We start from the raw sequence: 25,078 nt of genomic DNA, 5'->3' as shown, positions 1-25,078 counted from the left end.
AGTTTCTATACTAATTGTTATTTTATGCTGCTGACCTAGTCCTCCTGGACTATATTCTCTGGGTCCTCAGCATTAGCTGTATGCTTTACAGGCATATTGTGTTTAAAATAAACTAAACTGCAAAACGGACAAAACTAAAGTGTTGATTTTTGGGGAACAGAGAACTAAATGTACATGGTAGCTCTCAGGGAGTAAACTTGAAAATGAAAAAATCCCTAAGTATCTTGTTATCTTGATATGATCTTCTCCAGCTGTGAGTTGGCAACACCTCTTGAACAGTTTGGTAATGTTCTGGATGTATCATGATTTCATGTACTATTTTGGATCAATCTATCCTTCCATTAGTAAATGTGTATCATGAAAAAGTAATGCCCTTGCAATCTATCGAATTGAGTTTTTAGGCTCTGGATGGCGGAAGGGAATGTAGGTCACTAGAGAGTAAATGTTTAATTAAACATATTGATTGCCTAAGTGAACTAATGTTCCAAGCAATAAGGTTAGAATGGATGGTTTGACACAAATAGGTTTATTGAAATGTATCCAGTGTCTAAGGTATACATTGGTAGAAATAAAGTAATTCTAAGTTTGCATAAGATTATATAAGCCAAATTTAGAGGTCAAACAAAACGGTTATATTTTTTTGGGGGTGCGGAGTTCAGTCTTGTCGGTGAGACTGGAAAAGATTTATTTGGCATGCTGTGTGTGTTTAGATTTATTTCAGGGAGCTAGCTCACAGACGCAAAGCATTTTTGATGAACCTAGCCAGGATTTTTTAGATAGTGACTCAAATTTAATTTGATTATTAGAATCCAGAACAACAGTTTTATCTTATTTTCCGATCTCAATCAACTGGAATTGTGAAGTATTAGCTTTTAAGCTTTAAGTTATAGCCAATAACGTGGGGTTTAATTTAGAGTTTGGTTTGAGGGTACTCAGTCACAAATGTGTTGGATATCTCTCCACCTTATTACAAATGCCATGCGATATAATGCACTTGTAATCTGGTGGCTGGGATATACATCACATTTGTGATGGTCATCGTTGCCAGCAAACCCTAAACCAGGCCATGGGTGACTTAAAAGCTAACTTAAAGATCATCATTTATTGCACTGTACAATTTTGCATCTTTTTCATCTTCATCCCAGTTTTATTAAATATCACACTGCACCTGGTGACCCCCGATAAGACTCCTAGTGAAAATTGGCTTTTCAGTGTTGCAATAGGGTCAGAGCAATGTTTGTTTACAATTAAGTAAGCAAAAGTCAAATGTAATGGGTGATTGTAAAACTAGTTCTTTTGAAATTGCTGAGGCTTGATTCTTCAACTCTTATGTGTTCATGTATTGAATGCTTCATAGGAAATTGCCCAAATACATTTGTAATTTTACATTAAAATATAATTATCTAAACTCTTAACAATATTCGATCCTTCAAAAGAGGCTCTGCTGCTAACAAGCATTAGATAATCAGAGTTTTTTAAATTTATGTTATAGGGATTTTAAAAATTGTTGTCTAGCTGTCTCTAATTCGAGTTTCTGGGAGGCAAATGTTTCATGAATCTAACTCCAACACTGGATCTGCAATACTGTCAAGTGTGTCGAGATACCATTTTCGAACAACCAGTTTTTGAAGGCTGCAGAGTGTAGATGTTGTCTTAGTAGACAGACAAACTTTCCAAAGAGGTTGCCTTATGTATGTTTTTAGATGTAGAGCTTGAAAAATTGTGTTATTATTTCCCTGTGATGAGTACAACTTATGTTCAATCTATCCATAAACACCATAAATGTGTTTCATACTAAGTCACAGAGATAAACGTGCTTGTGACGGCAACCTTGTACCCATTCAAAATTCAACCAGAAACTTACGTATTAGTGGGAATCTCTGGTATTGGGAACATGGGGTAGCCACATCTGATGTCTGAAGCATTCGCAATTCAATGAGCAGAGACTCACAATGAAGTAGCATCAATGAATTTGACCAAGTGGTAGTATAAATGCTCTATTGCCTTTCAAAGTATGAACACATTGAAACACAAATACATAAATAAGGTAAGCTCATTCAAAAGAGGAACCTAAACAATGAATAACTGATCATGTGAGTTAGTTACACCCAGTTTTAAAAACTACCTACAGCAAAGGGATCAACGTACGATCACAGTGTGGTCTAAATTGCCTTGCAATGGTGTGGATTTCATATCTTTGAAGCAACCCCGTGGGCTTGATGATGGATGACATAACTACATTAAAGTGCCTCTACTGGGACTGAACATAAAATCCTGGTTTGCAGCAGTGCAGGCCACAGGAGAGCAGTTTATTTCAAGACAAAGACAACTAGAAGTTTCTAAGCATATTTGGAGCTGATAAATTCACAGTTCTTAGAACACTCCATCTAAAATGTCACTTTCAGTTTCTCTTCTGTTATGCTTGCTTTTAAGTACAATAGATGCTTATTATAATAAAGGACCACTTCCTGTTGGTGCTCTTTGAGGTATTCCTAATGTTTTGCCCTGAACGGCGCCCTCAGGGCAGCAATTTCTGCCATTCAAAATGTATACTTTTGGAAGAACATATTCCAGAACTGGAGCTAAAATACTAAATAAGCCTCTTGGAATATTTGAGGGAAAGTTGATCTTTCCCCAAATAATCTAGGACTGGAGATAGAATAGTAATTTTTACCTTCCAGTGTCCGCCACGCCCACTGCTGCCCTGAGGGCGCAGTTAAGGGCAAGAAACAGGCACAAGCTCTTTCTTAAATACTCCAAGAATGTCATGGTTTAAACTGGACATAAGATTTTTAGGAATTCACGCACTAACAACAGCATTGAAACAGACAATTCACCTAAATGTTTATTTTACAATGTCTATATTTTTACTGCAAGTTGGTGACTTTGGATCTTCATACACGTTCATTCAACTAACTTTGTTAATCCAATAATTAGATGACTCAAAGGTCCTATTGTGATTTACTGACTATGAAGATGAACATGTATGCCATTAATGTGAGTTGGAATGTGCTATACCTACGCAAGGAATTGCTCTCCACCTCCTATTGTGAATATCCCTTTGAGTAGAGGTGGGTGAACGATTCTGCTCTGCTGGCGGAGGTCGTGGAGTTTTGCAGTGAAGTTAAGTTGGCGAATGAGAATTTGTGTCCCCTAGCTCGATTTTCGAGGACTAGAATGCCTCCCGGCGAGATTTCTCAACGTGGCAAGTCCTTACTATTCGTGTTGAGAAAACTGCTACTCGCAGTGAGAATGCTGCTGCTTGAGTAGAAAATCTACTCTAGTGGCAGCAAAGAAGCAGCACTCTTTAGCACACCGCGTGCTCGCGTTCGCTCTGATTTTACCCCATGGAACAAGCTCCCTGTGCTAATAATTAGCACTAGAAGCACAGTGTGCCAAAATTCTGCCACTCGTGGAAGACTGCGGAATCATGTTTTTAGGTATCTCCACAGAATTCCACAGAATGAAACTCTGAGTTCTGCCCCCCTACTCTTGTGCTGCATGCAATCAATTTTTTTTTTTTTAGGTTTTCTTTTTAAGATGCAATGATTTTGAGCCCCATTGAAACGGCAAAGCCTACAATCAATTATGATTTTGCTGATACTTAGGATTAACAAATTCAGGAGAATATGCTATTTTGAAATATTAATATAGGTGTACATTTACAGCACATAAATGTTTGGATTTGTGATTGCAGGTAGAGGAAAAACATGTTTTCCAGATATAAATTGGGTTCTCCACAATTAACAAAAATAGATTTATGAACCCATCACCTATAATATATACAAATTAGAACCATGGAAATTGTAATTTAAATTCACTGAGAAAAAATGTAGAAACACATATTTTTCAATGCATGCCAGCTTAGAATGGACAGGGACTGCCTGGCAAATATCCCTTTCATTTTTCCCACTACTCATGTGCTTTCTCAGTCTATTACAATAACTCCATACATGGTTAGAGTGGAAGAATTATTTTTAAAAGGTTTGAACAATATTGACACGTCTATTTATTATGTGTCGATTGTGTCCAGCAATAGCTTATATTTGAAAAAATGGGCCACCAGTAACTATTGACTCAGGTAAGGTGTTATCCATCATGCTCAGGAAGACACAGCCTATCTTCTGGGATCACTTTCGCTAACAAAAGGTTGCATCCATATGTAAAATAGCTCCATTTGTGTGAAGGACTGTTGTTTATTTAATATAATTCAGTGGCTCTTTCCATCTCTTTCAATCATTTCATACATTTCTAAAGAAATGTCCTATATGGTCTTGAAAGATAGCAACAAAAAAATATTAGATGGCTTTATAAAAGTATCTACTCTGTAAAATAACAATTGTTTTCTTATTAAAAAAGTCAAACTTTAACATTTCATACATTTATACAAGTCAATCTGGAGATCCTTACAGATTTTGATGTAGATTCAAATTAGAAGCTGGTGACTCGGTATGGAGAATATTAATGAGTTCCATGTATAGCTATAAACCTGTGTTGAATTAAAATAACTTTAAATCACAATGGTATACCATGAAGGATCTCATTTATCAGTTTTAAAGTTCCACTGGTTTGTACTTTAAATGCAAGTATTGAATTATGTGGGGGGGTTTGTAAGCATCGACCATTTAACATTTAGAGGTCTGAGTGGCAAATTGGACAAAATGGAGGGAATTACAGTAATCCAAATGAGAAATGATGAGGAATTGGACTACCGATTTTATCAAAAGGGAGAAAAGAAAAGCAATTTGCAAAGAAAGCAAGTAGGATTAAGTTATTTCATATGAGGGGCAAAGAATAGATGGGGACTGAAAAGAATACCTAGACTCCAAGCACTAAGGGAGGGCACCCACCTATTCTTTGTCACCCAGAAGAGCTCCATGGCGAACAATTAACAAACAAGCATTGGCAAAGCCAATGGTTTGTCCGTGGCATACTGATGCATTGGTAACCCCTCTGCCCCAAAGTACGCACATATGTTAGCTGTCAGCAGGGAGACAAATCAGATCATTAGAAAAAGCATTTCCTTGTAAACAACGTAGTTAAAATTGTGCCAAGGCAACGTTTGTTTGACGCTCAAAACAAGCATATAGATTTGAACATGCATTTCCCCCACTGCAAGTTGAAAATAGAATGGTCTGTCTCGCTGGGCAACTTTGGAGTAGTGCATTTTCCTGAACACAGTAATTCGCTAACCTAGATACAAAAAGTCCCCTACTGTCTGCAAGTTTAAGGGTGATATGTAAATTAAAACCACAGCAGTTTCTTTTCCAGAGATAGCAAATTTTATTAGAAACACAGGTCTCAGAAAAAGTGCATTCTAAAGTCCTTGCAGATGAATAAAGACTGTCTTATTGAGAAAAGCCCTGACAGATGAATACACCGAGAAAGTGAGCACAAATCTTACGTTTGACCTGCTTTACATGCATAGGGGTGACAAAGCTGAGCAATTTTAACAACTTTCAGGAACTGTTATGACAATAACATAACAATAGGTAATTTCAAGAAGGATGACACACCAAAGCTCTTCAGGAACTTGGGCAACAATGCCTGGCTGAGCAGCGAGTGGCATGAAGATAAGAATATGGCTACTGCCTCAAGTCTTGAAGTCTCTCTCTCTCTCTCTCTCTCTCTCCCTCTCTCTCATGGCAGCCATTTTAACAGCCCCGTCACTCTATTTACCATCTACTCCAAGGATCATCCAGACTTATTTTCATGCTGAACGCAGTGCTTGTTGCTTGGAGCTGCTTGATATTATCTTATTGTTGAGTGTGTCCCTACAGTGCTCTCCCCTTCAAATGGATGTAACTGCCTTGAGTCACAATTCCTTGTGGAGACATAACTGCAGTGATTAATTTGTAAATAAACAAAATAAGTACTGGGGCTCTCGTCAGGAGGCAGCTTGCACCAGCCCATTTCTCCTGTGAGCGCTGCCTAAAACAACACCAACTACGAACCAATAAAGTTGGGGGAGGATGTGGCGTAATGGCAAGAGCTGCTGACTTCGGAGCTGGGGAACGAGGTTCGAGTCGTGGCGTCGCTCAACATCCTGTGATTCTGGACAAATCACTTAATCTCCGCGTAAATTAATGTTCCCTTAACTGGTGTGCATGGAAAGCGCTGGTGTTGATGATTAAGTGCCAGTACTGAGCACCGGGAACAGCAGGCTCAAATTAAGCACTGCATAAGTGCACTAGTGCAGGGACAGTGGGATTAAAGCAAGGTGGTGCATTTGAACCGGCCACAGGCAAGGAATATTAGGGTTTTTACTGAAAAAGGGCTTCTTTTAAATGAAACACACCCATCACAGAAAAGGAAGTTTTGATTAAAAAAATTAAAATAAATCATACATTGTTTCACTATCCTCTGGTGCTATTTGGAGTGGACGGTGACATTGTACTAGGACAAAATGCCATCATCCGCACAGATGTGACCCAGTGGGCTGGACCATTTCCCCATGTTGCAAGTTGAGGTGGGCGGAAACAAAAAAAGAATGGCACTACAACACACCAATTACAGAAGAGCTCTGGCTGAAAACCCCAGTATGTCTATATTTTTTTGCATGTATTTAAAAAAAATATTTTTGGGGAAAAACAAAAGTTCTTGACTAACGCCAGACCTAAAGAAGACCACTTCTGTGGTACTATCAAGTGTGTGTTCCCAATACCGGGGACAAGACCCATTTCCAATGAATGGTTACAGAAAATGGACCGAGGAATAACAACTATGTGGCTAAGGTCTTTAATAACATTAACAGGGCAAAGATAGAGGGGGAACCAGAGATGATGGTCATCCTACGACTAAAGGTTGCAGGAGAGACAGAGACAAAGAAATCTACTACCTGCTGAAAAGTATCCCAGCAGACCTGATGGGTCTTCTAATTTTTATAGCATTTGAATGCATAATAGTGGGAATCTTGCTGCAACTGGGAAACAGAATTGTAGTTAAACTGACCAGTTCTGAACATTTATGGGTATTTCATCAAGGTAGAAGTGGTCCCAGAATGTGTGAATAAACTTTCCAAGTATACCTAGAAAAAGAAGTGAAATGGGTGGCTTCGGCCTTAAAGTTTTTTCAGCCTGGTGCATTTTGGTGGGTAGTTCAAGGCTACAAAGTGAGTGTCTACTCTACACTAAAGTTGTAGATATCCAGGAAGCTGTAGCTTCCAATCATTACCCTTAAAGATTTCTCACCCCCAGAACATTCAGAGGATAAAAACGATCAATTGTACCAACCACAAACGTCTAACTGTCCTTGTTCATTCACAGTTTGATTACAGAAGGTACCCAATGCCAGGTGAACTGAATGGAGTCCCTTGACATTTTCTCCATGTTATTGTATTCCCTCCTAGGAAACTCTGTCTATTATCTATGCTTTCCAACAGGGCTGTTCTTGTTATCTTCATAACTTTTGATCTATATAGCCAATTTTCTTCTTTATTGTGACATTTTTCTTTTTAAATACCTTTCTTTTGAACTAATTTTAACCCCTAACATTCTTTATTTTTTAACTGTATTGTATTTTGACTAGCTGTTGCACATACACCACATTTCATCTCTGGAAGGCCTCCTATGTATGCTAAACTACTAAGAGTGAAACCTGCATTCCTCACATAAACCAGTTTACCATTTTGGGTCGGATTCTCTGGAACTTTATGGCGCTCCATCATACCTTGAAGCAAAACTGTGGACTCTTCCCCCACTACAATTATTTACATTCATGGCATGCGTGTTGTTGGAATCTCATTATTTATAAGAAAACAATCCTATCCGCCACAGCTAAACCGGGCAGGTATCAGGTGCTGAAAGCCCTCCTCCTGGTCCACACTGCTGAGAATGTAATCATTGCTCCAATCATGTGAAAAACTTAATCACGCTCTCCCCTGGACAAAGTCATCATTACATGCACCCTTTCAACAGACAGAAACTAACCTCATTCTACTGACCGGATGCTATAAGGAAATTTGACGAACAAGGGCACGTGCAAATTCCTGGCTGTACTCTCACAATTATTTAAAGAACATCTACTTTCCTCCCAGAAAGATTTTCCAGCTACATCTTTGCAAGAAACATGTGCTTCCTTAATTATAAACAATTCTTAACCATAATCTCCCATTATTTACTTCCAAAATGCAGTCATTCAGCATCTGACAGCACTCCCAATATAAGAAATCATTGACAGCCTGAGAGCCATATTTTCCCTCCTACTGTTCAAAATAACTCTGAAATCCCACCTTCCAATTTTCAGACACCACAGTGATGGACAATCAATGCACTCCAATGATCAGCTCCCTAAACATTGTGCCTTAACCTTAACCCCATGAAAGTCTGCAAAGCCTACTGGGAGAGGAGGAAGGGATGGGAGGGGGTTCAGCTACTGCTGCTCAGAAAATAAAATAATATGAACATATTAATAAAGTGTGTATAAATAAAGAAGCAACATGTAAAAATGTTTTTTTTTTTTTAAATTCTGTTAATGTGAAGGAATTTGAAACTGTAGGGTACAAATTAAGTTTTTAGCCTCAGATTGATTTGTGGGAGCAGTACAGGTGCATAAAACAGAATATAATATGTAGAGTGTCCTTACTATTATAATAATTTGATTATTTTTATATTTGGGATTCAAAAAATATTTCATCATGTGTGTGTTTTATTGATGAATGCTGGTCTCTTGAATTTTTGTGTAATTGTTTTGTGGTTCAATTAATGAAAAATGCTTAGGCCACGGTTCCCGGCATCCAGTAATGACTCAGTGAAAGTCTCCGGATTCCAGCAAGGATTCATTGGGGGTCCTGAGCTTCCAGTAATTATTAAGTGAGGGGCCACAGAAGTCAAAAGGTTAAGAACCACTGGTTTAAAACACCAATCCTTGTCAAACTGAGCACCTCGTAAAGTAGCTTGGGAACACAATTGTGAAAAATGTTTACCATATAAGTATTGTATGTTATCATATAAGTATTGTATGTTGTCATATTCCTTGTCCTTTCTCTTCACTCATCAGACGCACATCAACACCTTCTTAAAAAACCCAGCTAATCCAGCATTTTATTCTTATTCCGCTTCCTGCTATGCACACGATTTCTGACAGAAATGTATAACATTGCTAAATTTAACATTAAATGGAAAATCATGGAAATGGGTTATGTACAGCAGATGCAGAAATAAATAAAACAAAAAGCTTGGAACAAAAAAGAACATAAAGGTCTCTCCCACTTAAAAAATAATGATGTTTACCAACTTTGTTTTTTCTCTCCAAGTTTTGCAAGGTCTATTTCAACATATAGAACCTCACAATGTGCATTTTATGAAGAGACGAAATGTCAGCTAAGGAAGACAGACTATTTTCTACAGTCCCTACTTGGCTCTCTCTGCTCTGATTGTGTCCTTGGGAGGGTAAACAAGGCTGCTTGTTATTCTATGCCTACTCCTGTCAGGCATCTGTGTGAGTATAATCTAAAAAAAATTATTACAGAAACTAAGCTATGAAATAATGGTAATTACTGCCAAAGTGGTGACTGGACTACAACCTTGACATACATAATTGAAGTAAATGCCTACCCAGAGTTGGTCATCCATTCCTGGAGGGTTCTTTTTGATAAAAGCACCATAGTATGTGGCAATATTCCGATGGTGGGAATACTTCTTAAGCATGTTGATTTCTTGCTTGATCTCTTCTTCTTCATCCTAACAAGAAAGCACACAATTGTAAGCCATATTAAAGAAAAAAAATACTATTTTAGCTCCTATAATCAGCAGACTCACTAAAATGACATTATTAAAAAAAAAAAAACAAGACGTGTATATGGTGTACATTTTGTCCCAATCAACTCGAAATGTGAAAAGTAGCAAAAACACACATATTTTTCTTGTACAATTGCCAGGAGAAAAAACATTTTGGCGATGAAAAAGACTCAGATATTCACCGTTTGCTTACCGCTCAGCTAAATTAGTGAAACATTTTTAGTGAAGTCTGCACTTATTTTGCTGAAACAAGAACACTGAAATTGACCAAGGATATCGCCAAAGGTTTAATTTGAAACAGGATACTAAACAATTAAAAATTTAGCCACATTATAGAGAGTAGTGCAAATATTTGTGCATATCACTGTGTTTGCAGACCCTAATAGTTTTGGGTTTTGAAGGTATCTAGTGAGATGAATTTCTGAGAAATATTGTACCATTACAACCTTATTGTTAAAAATAGGATTCCCCAATAAACAATTATTTTTCCATTAACATATTGGCAGTGCCTTTTCTACATAGTACTCGCTCCACTGCATGTCAATTCAATAAGTACAGGATTGATGGGTCAAATGAAGAAACGGGGACATCAAATCCAACATACTATAAAGGAACAAAGGTTTTACAGTGCATAACTAACAGTGGTTCAGCTGGATTCATTTTATTAAAAACATTTGGTTTTATTGGCATTTGCATAAAGGTCCTTAGTTGGTGTATTAACGGAATTTCTAGCACTCCTGTATTTTTTTTGCCTGGGTATTGAATTATTTAAGAAAGAACGTCAAAGCATCCCTGTCCTCCAGGGCACGAAGTGGCAGTGAGCAGTGCAGCAGAAAAATTAAAGATGTCAGCCACGGTATGCACATGCATAAAAAATAGGTTGAAAAATATGTAAAAACGACTCAAGTGCTTAGTGATCCTTGATGGGTGGGAGAGCCAGGTACAATCCACGGAATAATGAAACTCATGAGGTCCAATGAATGAACACCGAAAAAAAGACTTCTGTTGGGCAGGTGACATTTGACAACACCTAGGAATCTAATTAATACTGCTAGCAGCAAGACAGTTTTAGCAGAAACCACTAAGTTGTAGCTGTAGAGTAAAAATTCATGGCGGAGGCCAGATGAAATTTAATTTCACTAAGTAAGCGTTGAGTCATGAAGTAGAAGTGATCGATATTTTTAAAAGTGATACCTTATACAGGAAAGACCTTCATCTTTAGGTTTTGCTTGCGCTGCGCTTGTGAAATCTACTGTATCTTAAAAGGGGCTTACATCCTGCCCTTACTTTTCCTTTGTTCATGTGCTTGCCACTTACTTTTTCTCCATTTCTATTAAATGCAGCATACTATTTCCTGTTTTCTACTTGTGTTCTTCTTATCCGTGTCCAAGGACCCAATGACTCCTTTTCATCCGCTTTTGTGGAACATTTTATTTGGTTTTGTCTGCACAGCACTTGTGCTATGTTTGTTTTGTTTGTCCTCCAATCTTTACCCAATCTCCTTGTGGCTGCAGGCATTTCAAGCGTGTTTGTGGGCTGCATGTTTTTTCCTTTCCATTACCCTGCCTACTATCGCTGTTACTCCTCCCTCTTTTCTGGTGGTGCAGCAGCAGAGGATTTGCGCAATGACGAGCAGAGGCAGCGTGGGGTTCTTTTCTTTGTTAGGAGGCAGCATCGGGCCCCCTTTCTTCTTAAGAACGCCGCCTCGTTTGTCTATGGTCATTCAAGCCAGGTTCACATCACATTCTTTACTGCTGTTTGCAGAGACAAGCCTTACAGACTTCCCAGGCTCTGTTTCCTAATCTTTGTGACAAGTCAGAAATAAAAGAACAGAAAATCTCTTGCTGCAGGAACACATGGGATGCCACTTAAAGAGGAACATAAGCAAACAAACTTACTTTTGAAATTCAAGGCAACTTAATTTAAAAGCTGAAATTACCCTGCCCACCTTGTCAGGCTAGGTCATCCTGAAAAATTGCAGAGGCAACAAGATTTGAACTACTGTCCCATAAAAGCAATCAATAAGATCTTCTTAACGTGGAGCCCAGAGGTTTGACTGACAGCTTTACCCCACTAAGTAGCTAGCACAACAGAGCTCGTGCTTCACTAAGTCAGCCTTTCTGATCACTTTCAGGCGCCATAGTTGCAGCAATGAAACACAGGGGTCAAAAATAACATCCATCACGTTTTCCAGCAACCTAACGATTGTTTTATGTTTTTAATCACACAACAAATTCATGAATTACTTGCCTGGTGCCCCCTGCAGTGTATGGCCTAAGGCGCCCTCTAATTAGACTGTGGGTGCAGTGGGCGAGAGGGAAGTGAAACAGGAGCAGGCCGCATGGTGTAAATCACAACCAGTACAAATATGCCTTTCAAGGTACAAGTTTTGGATTTATAAACATGCAAAGAATTGTTTAACTTTAGGTAAGTGGGCGTATAGAGTTTTTTTCTGCCTCGGTTTCTGCAGCTCCAGTTTCTCACTGTTTAAATGCGGAAACTAGAACACTCTTGAGAAAGTATAAATGAGTAGCGCCACTCTTAACTGGTTGAAAAGCTGTTTATTCCTTCCTCTTCTCCCTAATTGGCCCGGCCAGCAAGAGTTTGGTTTCGGTTTTACTCAACACCCCCGTGTTTATTGGCTTACACTCGAAACCTACAAACGGATTTGAACTGGACAGCATGTTTCAAGCGGTTATGTTTTCAACTGAAATGTGTGTGTAGCATGTTGGTTGTGAGGTGTGTGCTTGAGTGTCCGTGGATGAGAGCACCTAGAAGAGTCAACACAGAGCAGCGGTGGTGATGTGCTAAGCCAGATACATAAAGGCATCTAGGCAAAATATGACAAGTGCAGTCAACACTAACTTGTAATTTGTTTAATGTCAGGTGGTGATCTTTCACTTACTGAAACACGCTTTTTATGACTGGAAGTGAGGAACAAGGAACATTGGGGAAATATTTGCATTGTGAGACCGAACACCCATAGGAGCCCAACTCAAACCTAAGAATTGTGCAGGTAGCACTGTAGTTGCCACCACTTGACAATTTGCACCCTGAGAATCCTCTTACTGGAGTTCACCATCACTGATGCAGTCTGGTGCACTGAATAACTTCTGTTGACCCTATAAAACCAGGTTATATATGTACGTGAGGTGCATCTCTTTTATTTCAAAACAAGCATTGGCAGAGCATTCACTGCGACCAGGCTCTCTATTTGGCTCAGTAAAATTAAAATGCCATAAAATACGATGAAACATATCAAGCCTGAGATGGGTGAATAAAAATCAGTGGTAAGCATTTAAAACCAGCCCAAGATATAGTTCCATACAGAGGCTCATCTGCTAAATGTAGGTTTGGTTAACTCCTTCTGTTTCCTCATGGAACATCTCCACCTAGGAGGTCCATGGCAGGTCAGCTTTCATGATCGTCTCTGGATTGTCAAAAAGCTCCCTTCTCCCTAGTTGAGAGCAACAGTGACTTACATAACTCAACCATGCGTTCAGATGGTATCCAGCCAGAAAAAGACAATCTTTCAGTACCAGCATATCAAACTTACATTCAGGTCTAGTCCAGATATTAATTTACCTAATAAGAGGACGCAAGCCTATGACATCGCTCAGGTAGGGTAAGCTTCGCGCCAGCTGAACAATGCAGGGGGTATATAGTGAGGAACACCCAACAGTCTTCTACAGAATTTGTCTGCTCTAGCCTGAAGTAAACAAACTTGTGTAACCCCACACATCCTCTCCATACATAGCGATTGAGATCCATTTAGCCAGAAATAATTTTTAACATGACCTCTGGAAGTTTTTTACCCAACCTAGATGTAAACCCCAAAATGTCTCCTATTATCCTCAGTAGAATAATTCTCTCATTTGCCAAAAGTGTGGACCACATACTAGCGCGATCAAAAGTGACCCCCAGATATAGGAAAGAGGAAACCCTCTCCAACATATGAGCATTAGATGAAAATTGTCTTGATTTCATGGTCTTGGGACCGCTTATCATAACAAATAACTTGCTCAGGTTGGTAGACAAGTCCAAGTCTGCAATAAAGGTGACCAATGAATCTATTAAACACTGAAGTCCCATCACAGTCCTAGACAACAGAACTGTGTCGGCAGCATACAATAGTGTAGGTATAAAATGTGCCCCCGCCCGCAGAGGATCTGCATTTGACAATAAGGCACATTTCAGCTTATTAATATATGGCGTGTAAAGAAATGGAGCCAAAATGCAACCCTGTCGCACACTACGCCCGATTTTTAAATATTTTGTACAAGATCCATCACTATTGTAGCACATCTTAAAGGACATATAATGTTGCAAATACACAATGATGCCATCCACCTCATTGATAACATATTTGCCTATAGCTTAGCTCTATTCACTCTATCGAAGGCAGATATCAAGTCCATGAATGCAAGGTGAAGGCAAACTGAACCTGTATTTGCATATTTACTAATGATCAGGTGCAGGTTTAACAATGATCGCTGGTACTGAGACCAGGTCAGAAGCCAAACTGTAGGTCAAAGAGGATTCTAATCTCCCCACTTCATTAGCTACTGAATCTATTAGGGAGATGGGGCGGTAGTAATATCACCCTTTTTAAAGCTAGGGACAATAATTGAGGTAGACGAGAACTTTGCTAGACCTTTCATTGCATTGATACAGTGAGGCAAGATCAGGGTCCAATATACAGAGTCACCCAAGAAGAGATCGGTTTGGATCCCACATGGGCCTGGGGCTTTATTACTAGAAAGGGCCATGAAGGCATTTTTATTTGCCTCTTCCTGACCCACAATCAAGGCTGAAACACCACTTGGGGTTATAATATCAACAAAATAGAATGTGGGTAGAAATTAGACCCTGATCATTATTAAAAAAAGGGGTGGTTAATTACTTCCCCCCCAAAATTGCACTGTTGTTTTGTGAAGAGGCTGCGAGTAAATCCTGCCAAGCTTTAGCCTTAACCCCTTTCTTCCTCTTATGTATCCAGGCTTTTTAACCTGTCTACAGCTAGCAATCAGTTGTTTATCCATGGGATTTTTATTCAGTGCTTTTCAAAGTAATCTGTGTGGCCTGGAGCAATTTTTAATCAAACCACCTCTGATTTTAGGGGAATCCATGTGGGTGGGAATTGTTGTTGTGTATAGATTTAGATTCCATATATAGGTTTCCCGATTTATGCCCTTATGTAGGTACAATTCATATTGCCCTTATTTAGGCATTGAAAATCCAGCCCTTATTTAGGCATTGTCCATGCTAACCAAATACAGGCATGGTCTCCTACATCCGTCAATCCATGTCACAACGAGTTCTTTGAAAACCAGACTCTTAAGCCTTTAGGAATTTCCCTTGCTTGGATATTGATTTCTCCAAGAACTCATTTATTATGCATGAACATCTATTCCTTAGGGGTTCATTCATGACGTTCCGATGCCCGACTTTTACATCAATACGGGCATTCCTAAACACCTTCAAGGTATAACTATACCTGCACTTGCCCTGGCAAACCATGGTTCCGGTACGGTCCAGTTCGACAGCCTACTTGCGGTTCGCCACGGCAAGTTCGGAAGGAGATCGAGTTCCGGCCCGATGCACTGACCAGACGCTGTCATCCTCCTCGCAGAGAATCCAGCTCCGGTGTTTCTGACTCCCCTTGCAGGGTGTTAGATAGCGAGTCCCAGAAAGAGATTCCAACCTTGCACATTCTAAGGTATGGGGCAGACTAGAACTTAGAGAAACTTTTGGCAACTCTTGGCAAAACTAAACTATAGCTAGCTATACCTTGGAAAACAACACCTACTTCTTACCTCGTACTACACTTACGTTAGGTACACTGGAGTAGAACTATTTAGAAGCATCAGATGAGTATTCACATTTTAACCTGTGTTATTTATGTATGTATTTTAAGTAATATAGGTCATAGCTACAAACCATGCTATTGCAGTGTTATTTTATCTTACTGCTAATTCTGTACATATTGTACTTCGCAGCCTGTCTTACGATTGTAGCCTCATTTTATACCTACACTATTGTATGCTGCCGACATGGTTCTGTTGTCTAGGACTGTGATGCATATCTCTTGCACGAGAAATAAGACTGTTCAATAAACCCTTTTTATTGAAACGCCCGTCTCTCTATTTCTATGCAACTCTGTAGAAACTAAGCATGCACGATTGACTAAGGGAAACTGTTATCTATTGTTTCCACGGTTCTGAGATTGCTCCGACTCTAAGGGAAACAAAGTTGTCATGTTTATGCGGTTGTCAGAAACTAATCCCTTCTTGTTTATTCGAGAAGTTTCTAGTGACCTCTGAGTTAGCTGGCACACACAAGTAATTAAGTTTAATGTACTCGATAGAGACATACTGTCCTCAGTCCTGTGTCAAATCTATAGTGTATATTATTCCAATGCGCAGAGCCTATCAGGGATATAGGAACTACACTACCTGCGAGCATAGAGTAGACCACCTCTGCAACTGCATAAAAGGCCCTTAAGTTTTCCAAGCCAAGGGGTTAGATGAGCCCTTCAGTCATTGGAAAACCACAGGCACTATTTTTGACCATTTTTTTTTCCTTGATCACTTGATTTTATGTCAAAAGCATTGGACCTCTGATATACAGATTAGGTCACCGCAGCCTCAAATAAATAGGTTATGACCACTAAAACCCTCCAGATGGACCCTGACTTTCTCTATATCACTGAACAGATTACCGGAGACCGAAATATAATCAATCACTTTCTGACAGCTCCTACCCATGAGGGTTGGAGGGAGGGAGCTTAATCCCTGCAATTCTAAAATTTAAAATGTGCAAAGCAAAGAAAATTCAGAAACACACGCATTTAAAAGGTCCCCCAAACTTAAAGGCTCAAGGTGGAACTTACTGTCCTGCATGGATGCACGTTGTGACTGAAAAAGGTAACAATAATCCGACTATGGATGCAGATCAAAATCCCCAATTAAACTTTAAACAGTGAGACAAGTTTTTCAATTGTTGGGTGCCTAAAAATCTGCGTAGGGGGACTAGGTGCTCTGAGGAAGCCGAGACAGAATTATCATTATAAAAATCAACTACTAGTAGTGCACACCTGTCTGGTAGCTGTAAGGCCACCGCCTGCAGGTTTGATGACTCAATCTGTAGGTGCTGGTGCTTGCATGGAATAAATGTAGATATCGAAAAGCCTGGAAACAAACCCAATACAAAGGAGCTGCTGGTGTCCCATGTCTCTTGAAGAGCAATAACATCAAAAGTGGAAATTAATTTTAGCCACTCAGTCCCTTTTCTTGGGATTTAGGCCTGCGTTATTCTAACTTAAAAAATGTAGGCCACACATAGGAGTCTTAAAAAAAGATTTAGTAGAAAAGGGCAAACAACTGAGAAAGAGTCATCCAATTACTGGCTGGGCCCTAGCACTCAAAGTCTGCCAAACAAATCAAGGTTCAAAATGATTTCAAGTCTGAATTGTACGACGTCCAGGGGTGATCAATGAGCATCCTGAGGAGGCGGGTCTATGTTAGAAACCACACGATTGGATGCCTTTGCTGCGCAGCGATAATTCACAGGCCCAGGGAGAGGGGATAAATCAAGTCAAAAGGTAAAAGCTTGTTATGGGCTGCAGAAAGGTGATGCCCATACGTGGAAGAGATGACCTTTTGTGGGTCTGACCAATCCAGGGTATTCATCGGGCAATGATGATTAAATGGCTGATCGACATGTCTGCCCACATGCGGCTACTCAACCAGTGAGTGCCCTTATTCTTTAGCTGGATAAAATATTCTGACATTCTGTCCTGTAGACACGGAAGATTACCTAGAACCACTACATAAGGAGTTGCCTCAGGAGTTAAATTAAAAATGTTAGTTCCCAAGGGAGGCCTTCGTTCACCTTGCCTGCAGGCCCCAGGCACGTGCTCACTTGTCATATTCACCTGCAGCCCTGACACCTCACATGATAAACCCGGTCCTTGAATATGAGGGGGCTAATGCGCAGCGCAAACCATGCAGGTCATGTTCCAATGATTGGACAGTGGGGCGAGCCATGTCCACCCATCCTGCATTTCCCTCCCGCTCACAATTTGATCCAAGTCTGGGTGGCATGATGTAGTTGGGTCCAGATTGGTGAGGTCAGTGTTTCCCCACCCGCATAAGGTTTGTAACCATTTTCTGGGCCAATGTCAACCTGGATAAACATTTGTCCAAATGGGGGTTAATCAAGGCCTCAATCCTCGCGAACAAGCGGTCTAACAAAGCCCAAAGATTTGTGGATTCCAGTTGAATACAAACTCTATCATGGCTCTTCTTCCACTTTGTGGCCTTTCAATTTATTCACTTCGCCGGAGAGCTTGGGTAACTTTCGTGACTGCTCCCTCCTTTTACATTTTGATGTTGGTGGACCTAGATCAGGAGGAGATTTAATGACTAGGCCTCCAGCATCTTCCTGTGGGCAGTGCACAGTAGCCCCTTCTCTGTGTTTAACTTAGCCACCTGCTCTTCCAAACAATTAAAACAAAATATAATTCAGGTTTATGGATTCTGCAGCAAAATACAAACCAAGTTCTTCCTCAACTGAGGTAATTTCCTCCATGAGTGCCCCTACCTCAGATGACAAGAAACTCATGATTGAGCTTTTGTTTGTTGTGCCCTGGTAGGTGGAAGAAGTAATGGGACAAGAAATAGTTGACTTGCGTTCCCTCTTCTCCAATTACTTGGGAAGTGTCTGAGTGATTCTTGAAATAGATGGAAGATGACAGAGGTCTGGCCCTGTCCGGTCTTGTGTGGGCGCAGAAGTCCAGGTGCGTCCTGCGCTGTAGGGTGAATGGCAGGCTTAAATGCACCTGAGTGGTGCACTGGTGACTGCCCTCTGCCTCCCAGAGCAGCAGGGCTTGATGGGCCTTGTAGTCCTGGACCCCTCCTTGCGTTGTGGCATCCTTTGTCAAATGATATGGACTATATTTTGATTTCTTAGAATATAGGTGAAGTACTTCCAATTTTTTACAAAGTTTATACAGTGAGAAGAAAACATGTTAATAAAAGGAACTCATTCCCACTATCTGTGCCTGCCCAAATATAAAACGTCTTATGCTGTGGTAATAAAAAATGTTGTAGCTTAGTGATTGATAGCGGAGAAGAACATCTATAACTCAATTACCTTCACTGAAAACACAAATGAATGACTTTAGCAGTGTTAAACATAAGGGTTGCCTTCAAACTACTCTGTCTCACCACCATACACATTCAAGGGACTGCCGCTGGCTACCTTAACACAAAAGGAGGCACTATGCCTTAGGCAGTGCTCTTCTCTTGACCAATGAAGACCTATTTATTGTCCTGTAACATTGTCTAGATCTGTATGTGAACACCGATTTGAAATTCAGGCATGCCAGCTTTGAACTAGGCTTCTACCTAACATTTACTCTATGACAACATCAAACAGACTTTGTGAAAATTTGATAATATTTGTATCTGGACTAGTAAGGATCTTTTAATTGTACACAGTAAATTACAGAAGAAGAGAGATGATGATGGGCATCAAACAAAATGCGCCAAGTTTACTTTCTTAAAATAACCTGTGTTCAGCAAGAACCCTTCTCCACTGACTGATCATTGAGGAAAATTGCTAGCATAACATTGGTCCCATTGCAAACCAATTAGCATTTTAGTGACTTGACACATATCAATGTACACATATATATTTTGGAAACCCAGCTGTTAATATCGAAGACATGAAAGAGATTGATGAGTGGCAACATAATTAGATTAAATTAGAGGCACATCTTTTTGCTACGATCATAAAAATATCTCCACTGAGGTGACACTTAAATACATAAGAAGGAACCACAAGAGGGTATCCAGCTGCTGAAACAGATGTGTGCTTTTGGATAATGAACCAATAACACTCATCCTTAAAAAAGGGGTTTGCACTATAAGGAGAGAGGTGGAAGAGTTGTGGCATACTTGCACCTTTGAATTCCTCTGTTTCAAAAGCAAGAAGAATCAAACCTTATGCGTGGTTATAAGTTCTGCATTCTACCCTGCAATCATTAGGCACCGACCTCTAATTTTGACTGTGACATGCAATCTGACCATTTTAAAGTATTAGTGGTAGAACTACTAATATTGTAGGGCACAGTTTAAAAAATCAATTAAAACACATAAGTATTGGCAAAACAAACAAGCCTCACTTGTGACATCAGGGTGCAGGCCTATTGATTTTGCCAATGGTTTCTGGGATTTAAGAAGAAAACAAATTGTAAAGTTGCTGCCCAGGAGTGAATCCTCAGCAGACATCTTTGAAAGCTTTTTCAGCGAGCATAAGAAAAAGCATTCTAAGATGGCTGAAGGTCATGCACGCTTTTCTGCATGTGTGCCTGCGCACATACGATGCACAGATTACAATGGGATTTCCTTTGTTTTATGAAAATCTATTCCAAAAATGTTAGCCATCCACATGCATGCCGGGCAGAATGTTATTTGCCAAACAAGCCACTGAATCATTAGCCAGGGCGTAGGACCAAACCCACTGTATGCACATCTTGGACACTAAGAATGGGCTGTGGATACAATGGGGCCTATTCACAAATTGTATTTTACAGTACATTTATTCACATGCCTATGTGCAGAGGTCTACAGCTCTGCCTCTCATATCTTTTATGTGTGGAGATCTCTGCACACGCAAGTATATGTTTTAGTAGGAAAGGAAGAGCAGAGGTGAGTGGCTAGAAAATGGGAACTATGTTCTACTAAAGGGAAGGGGCTAAGGGAGGAGTAAGGAGGACTTTAGGGAGGGGTTTACGGAGCAACATGCACCATCCACAAAGAGCAAGCTCATTGCTATTCGCAGATTTCCATTTTATAGTTTTTACAACCAAAAAAGACCCAAAACATGCATTAGTGTACTTTAGCTCAAGGCTGGAGTAATTCTAAGGCCAACCACTGCTACTGCAACACCCTTCCACATAAAATAATAAAGGTATAGCCTTTAAATAAAACCCCATATGAAGTACTGTAAAAAAAATATATATATTTTAAAAACATATTAAAAAAAAATAATAATAACTTTAGCTGGGGTTTTGTTTCTAAATTTATACTTAAGTAAAATAATTTTCTTTTAATTTAATATATTGAACATATTTACATTTTTAATTTAAAATGAAGTTCTGACTGGTGTAACGGTGTATTATATGGGTCTACATATAAAATAAATATATAAACTAATTAGCATTAATATTGACTTAAAAATATATCAGCTATTTTTTTTGAAAGTTCAATAAACTTTTCTCTATGCTTTTCTATACGAATGGCTATATTTAACATTTTTACTTACTCTACACTGTATTGTAGGCATGGGGAGATGCAAGTCTAAACATTTGAGAAACTTTACTCTTGTAAATGGTGACAAGCAAAAAGTAGCAAAGTTAGTCAAAAGTGTAAGAGTACATTTACTTGCAGTAAATCTGCATGTGTAGATTTACCTTTGTGAATGGGCCCCATCAGGCCTGTAGCCAATAGACAGCTAACTCTGTAGGTTAGACTTTAAAACAGATGAAACAACAATATAAATATGTGTGCTGACCTTTAATACAAAAGTAATGGGAAAAGCAGTGCATGTGGAACTTTACGTTAAGATTCCTTTATAGCATCAGTGGAGAAAATTATTTGGCACACTATTTAATGAGGGCTGGATAAAGGTCTGGAGAAAGAAAGTCATGTCATGAAAAATTGATCGTGTGGTATACACCGTCAAAAATGTTCTTCCGGAACCGCCAAATACCAGATAATTTTGCATAATGTAGACAATATCCATGTTTCGCAATTTAGTATTCTGCTATTTCGATAGAAAAGCTCTCTTTTCCCTCTCTCAGCACACAAAAAGCTGTTCACATATATTTAAACAGGCACAGGCTGGCATCTTGATCATTAAACACTGTACACTAGACCATTATGGCCCTCAAAGGATACCGTGCATGATGCTCACTATTTGTCAGCCTCATATAATGATGCCGTATACGCTCTAAAATACTCAATTAATTCAGAGCACCATTCCAAGTGAAATAACAGTCCAGCATGTCAGCACCAGGGGGGCCTCATTTCATATTGCGCCCAGTGCTTCTCAAAATTGTTACCAGATGGAGTCGTTGGAAGGGTAGAAAAAATGCAGGATATAAAAATATAGCCTTTGAACTCTATCAGAATGTTTGTAAGCATTAGCCCCCCCACCCCCCCCAAAAGAAGTGACATCCTAGGTTAAACCTTGCTGTGATTTTGTCCTTACTGGGATAGCAAATATATTTGTTTTGTCCACTGCCAATCCCTTTGTAGTGGATAGGCATGCAAAGTTGGAAATGACAAATCTAAAGCAAACATGACTGTTGTTACCTTAAGCTCTAATTGCATTGATTGCCTTAGTCATAAGGTGCTTTTGTCTAAAGTTGACTCTGAGCTCCTGTGGGATGTGCCAGTTTCTAAGCACTTTTCCATTGGGATCTTGAACTTTAACTCATTTAATGCAGGGTTCTCCAAAGTCGGTCCTGGGGTGCCGGATCAATGCCAGATTTCGAAGATAACTACATTTACCTAAATGGGAATATGGACACAGCCCTCCAGGACTAACTTTGCAGAACCGTCATCTAATGCAAGGTTTTAGAAATGAAAAATGATGCATGGCTGCAGTCTCATAATTCAATCGTTGTTATATAGTTCTTTTTCCTCAAGGGAGTGAATCACTTGTCACTAGTGGAGCTTCAAAGTTCACTTACCAAGAAGGTTTTCTGATATCAGTTCTTCACCAAGGCTGCTGCCTACCTTTCTCCCCTATTCCCAACTCGGGGTTTCTCCTGACTGACATTGCAATCGCCTGCTTCACCACATTGGAAGTAAAACTCACATTAACCTCATCATGGAAAAAACTAAATTCTTAAGCTAACCCTTGGAGGGTCAAAATTGGTGGGTCATTAACGGAGTCAATATTTGTGTCTCTAGACACCAATTCACCTCTCTCAGAAGTAAAAGCCTTGACAACAGTGCATCAAAACAGATTAGTAGTAGGTTGCCCCATACATCAAACTAAAATACTTCCTATTCTGTAACCACATGCCCTTTCAATTAGGCATGTAAGCTCTGGCCCAAACTTTGCAAGACAAAGTTCAGCTCTACAAGAAAATATTTGTGATAGCAACATGCAATGAAAATATAAAAAAAAACAATTGCCTTTCTACTTTAAAAATAATCCTGTCTTTTCTACAAAAGTTATTTATTTAAAATATGTCCCACCTCCTTTTTTAAAATTCTCTTGTTTACTTTCCAGAACTTCCCCACATAAAACTTGCTGTATTAAATATTTCGGTTTTGGGAGTGCCTCTTTGGAATTTCTCTATTTGTATTTTTGGAGATTTTGCTTTGAGAACTGAAAATAATTTGCCACATACAACATGTTTGGCATGCCACATCTTGTGCTTTGGAATCTGCCTCTTGAGGACCTCATAGTCTTCTAACATAGTTCACCCACTCCTTCTCTTGACTTGTTCCTGCTTACCTGTATCCAGGCTCTCCTAACCAGTAAACCCTAACTCTTCCTTTGGATCAAGAGTCAAGCCGGGTACCATCTTTCCTAACGGCACATTAACTCCATAACTTGGCAATTCAGGGTAATACGGTACATGCTTGGAGGACAGTACAATGAGTGACTTCCTTTAGAACAACTACCACATCAAGTACTTTGAGCAGGGTAGCCTATTTCGCACCGGAGCCTTCTCATCTCTTCCTGGAGACTTTGCTACTTCAGTGTGCATCTCGGAGCACTTGTCAGGAAGCATACAATTTCTCTAGTTGTCTCACTGACCATTAAAGGTGGATAATTCTGCATTCACCACACATAAACATGTGTGCATACTCAAGGGCTGAGACCTACGTCATCCATCCAGCCAGGGTACCTCAACAATTGGCTTTTCGGAAGGATGTCTAAGTAAAGAGCACAAGTTGTCATTGGCATGTCAACGTAGGCCCTCATATGCTACCCATTTTCACACACATCTGTCCTCATTCAATATTTGATATAAAAATTACTTTGTCCCTAGTGCTTTAATAAAGTTTTCCCTGAGGCTCCTTGTATTTTATGTTCATGCCCACTAGGTTATAAGAAGATTATGCGCACTGTGAACTTCATCTAGATATACCTGACTTTGAGATAGAAGATCTCTTATTTAGAGTTTCCTGTTTTCCTTGTCTAGGCAACACATTAACATTCGATACCAAAGGAGATGATGCTCGGAGCGTTTGAGCAAATCAAACACTCCCCCCCCCCCCCCCCAGTCAACTGATCTGGGTTTAATCCATCATCATTCTTTAGCTCACTCCACCACACCCGTTCAGACATGGCCATATGCAAATCAGTCTGACCCTGTGCCGCATGGGAACAGTCCAGCCCGAAATGCCTGATGGATTAAACCCAGATCTCTTGACCGGGGGTGAATTTTTGATTTGTTCTGCATTCCGTCCATAAATTGTGTGTCTTCTGCAACACATTAACATTCACCTGACATTAAATGCCTGTAACAATCCTGTGGATTATTGAAGGAAAAAGGAACTTTATTTGACTGATTAACAAGGACAATTGATTCAGCCTTGGGTATGTAATTGAGGGCGTGGGCAAAAGACCCGGGTCACATTATAGAAATGGTTCCTTTATGGTTAAGACCTGCAATTTACCCAGTCCATGAAAAGAGATAATATTTAGGCATATCACATTCCAAGTATCTGTACTGGTGTTGGATCTAATAAATGGCTCAAAGGAAGGACTTGTCCACCTGGTTAGCATATGTTGCAGTGCCACAATGGGACTGCCTCCCTACAGGTTTTAAGCATTTTCCTTAAGTCTCCTAGAAGTGCTGTGATCACTTACATCCTAAACAGAAAGACATGGGTTGAATCCTCTTGTACATGAACAAAGTCACAGAGTCCACTTTTCTCTTTTATGTAGAATGTATACTAAAATGTCTTTCAACATACAATAAGTGGGTGGCATATGACTGTACAGACTCCAGATTACAAATGTGTTCCCTTCTAAAGCTTTCACTCCTCTCTTAGAACTCACATGTATGCTATGAATTGATTTAGATATCCAAGATTTATGTTCTGAGGATCTTGACTCTAATGTTCATGAGCTTGACTTTTGTATGCGATCTTTTCTAGTTTCACTGTTAACATGCTCGCATGGATGTGAGGTTTCTTGCAAGCTGGTTCCAATATCTCCATCTGTTGAATGACGTGCCCATGTTGCAGTAGCAAGAATCATCAAAATTAAAGGACTGCATAGCATCCCGATCACTTGTTTATGAA

The 25,078-nt window shown here is 39.6% G+C and overlaps 1 protein-coding gene across 12 annotated transcripts in view; it reads right to left on the bottom strand.

Annotated features, from left to right (window-relative positions):
- Positions 1-25,078, bottom strand: part of TNIK (TRAF2 and NCK interacting kinase) — a 787,085-nt gene that overhangs the window by 369,666 nt on the left and 392,341 nt on the right. For all 12 annotated transcript variants that reach the window (XM_085635448.1, XM_085635452.1, XM_085635449.1 and 9 more), the window contains exon 4: positions 9,555-9,680. In XM_085635448.1, the coding sequence (XP_085491574.1) occupies positions 9,555-9,680 (126 nt within the window). The remainder of the gene's footprint in view (positions 1-9,554; positions 9,681-25,078) is intronic.

Source organism: Triturus cristatus, chromosome 11, assembly GCF_964204655.1.
Source record: "Triturus cristatus chromosome 11, aTriCri1.1, whole genome shotgun sequence".
NCBI classification, from domain to species: domain Eukaryota; kingdom Metazoa; phylum Chordata; class Amphibia; order Caudata; family Salamandridae; genus Triturus; species Triturus cristatus.
This window is presented reverse-complemented; position numbering and strand designations above follow the sequence as displayed.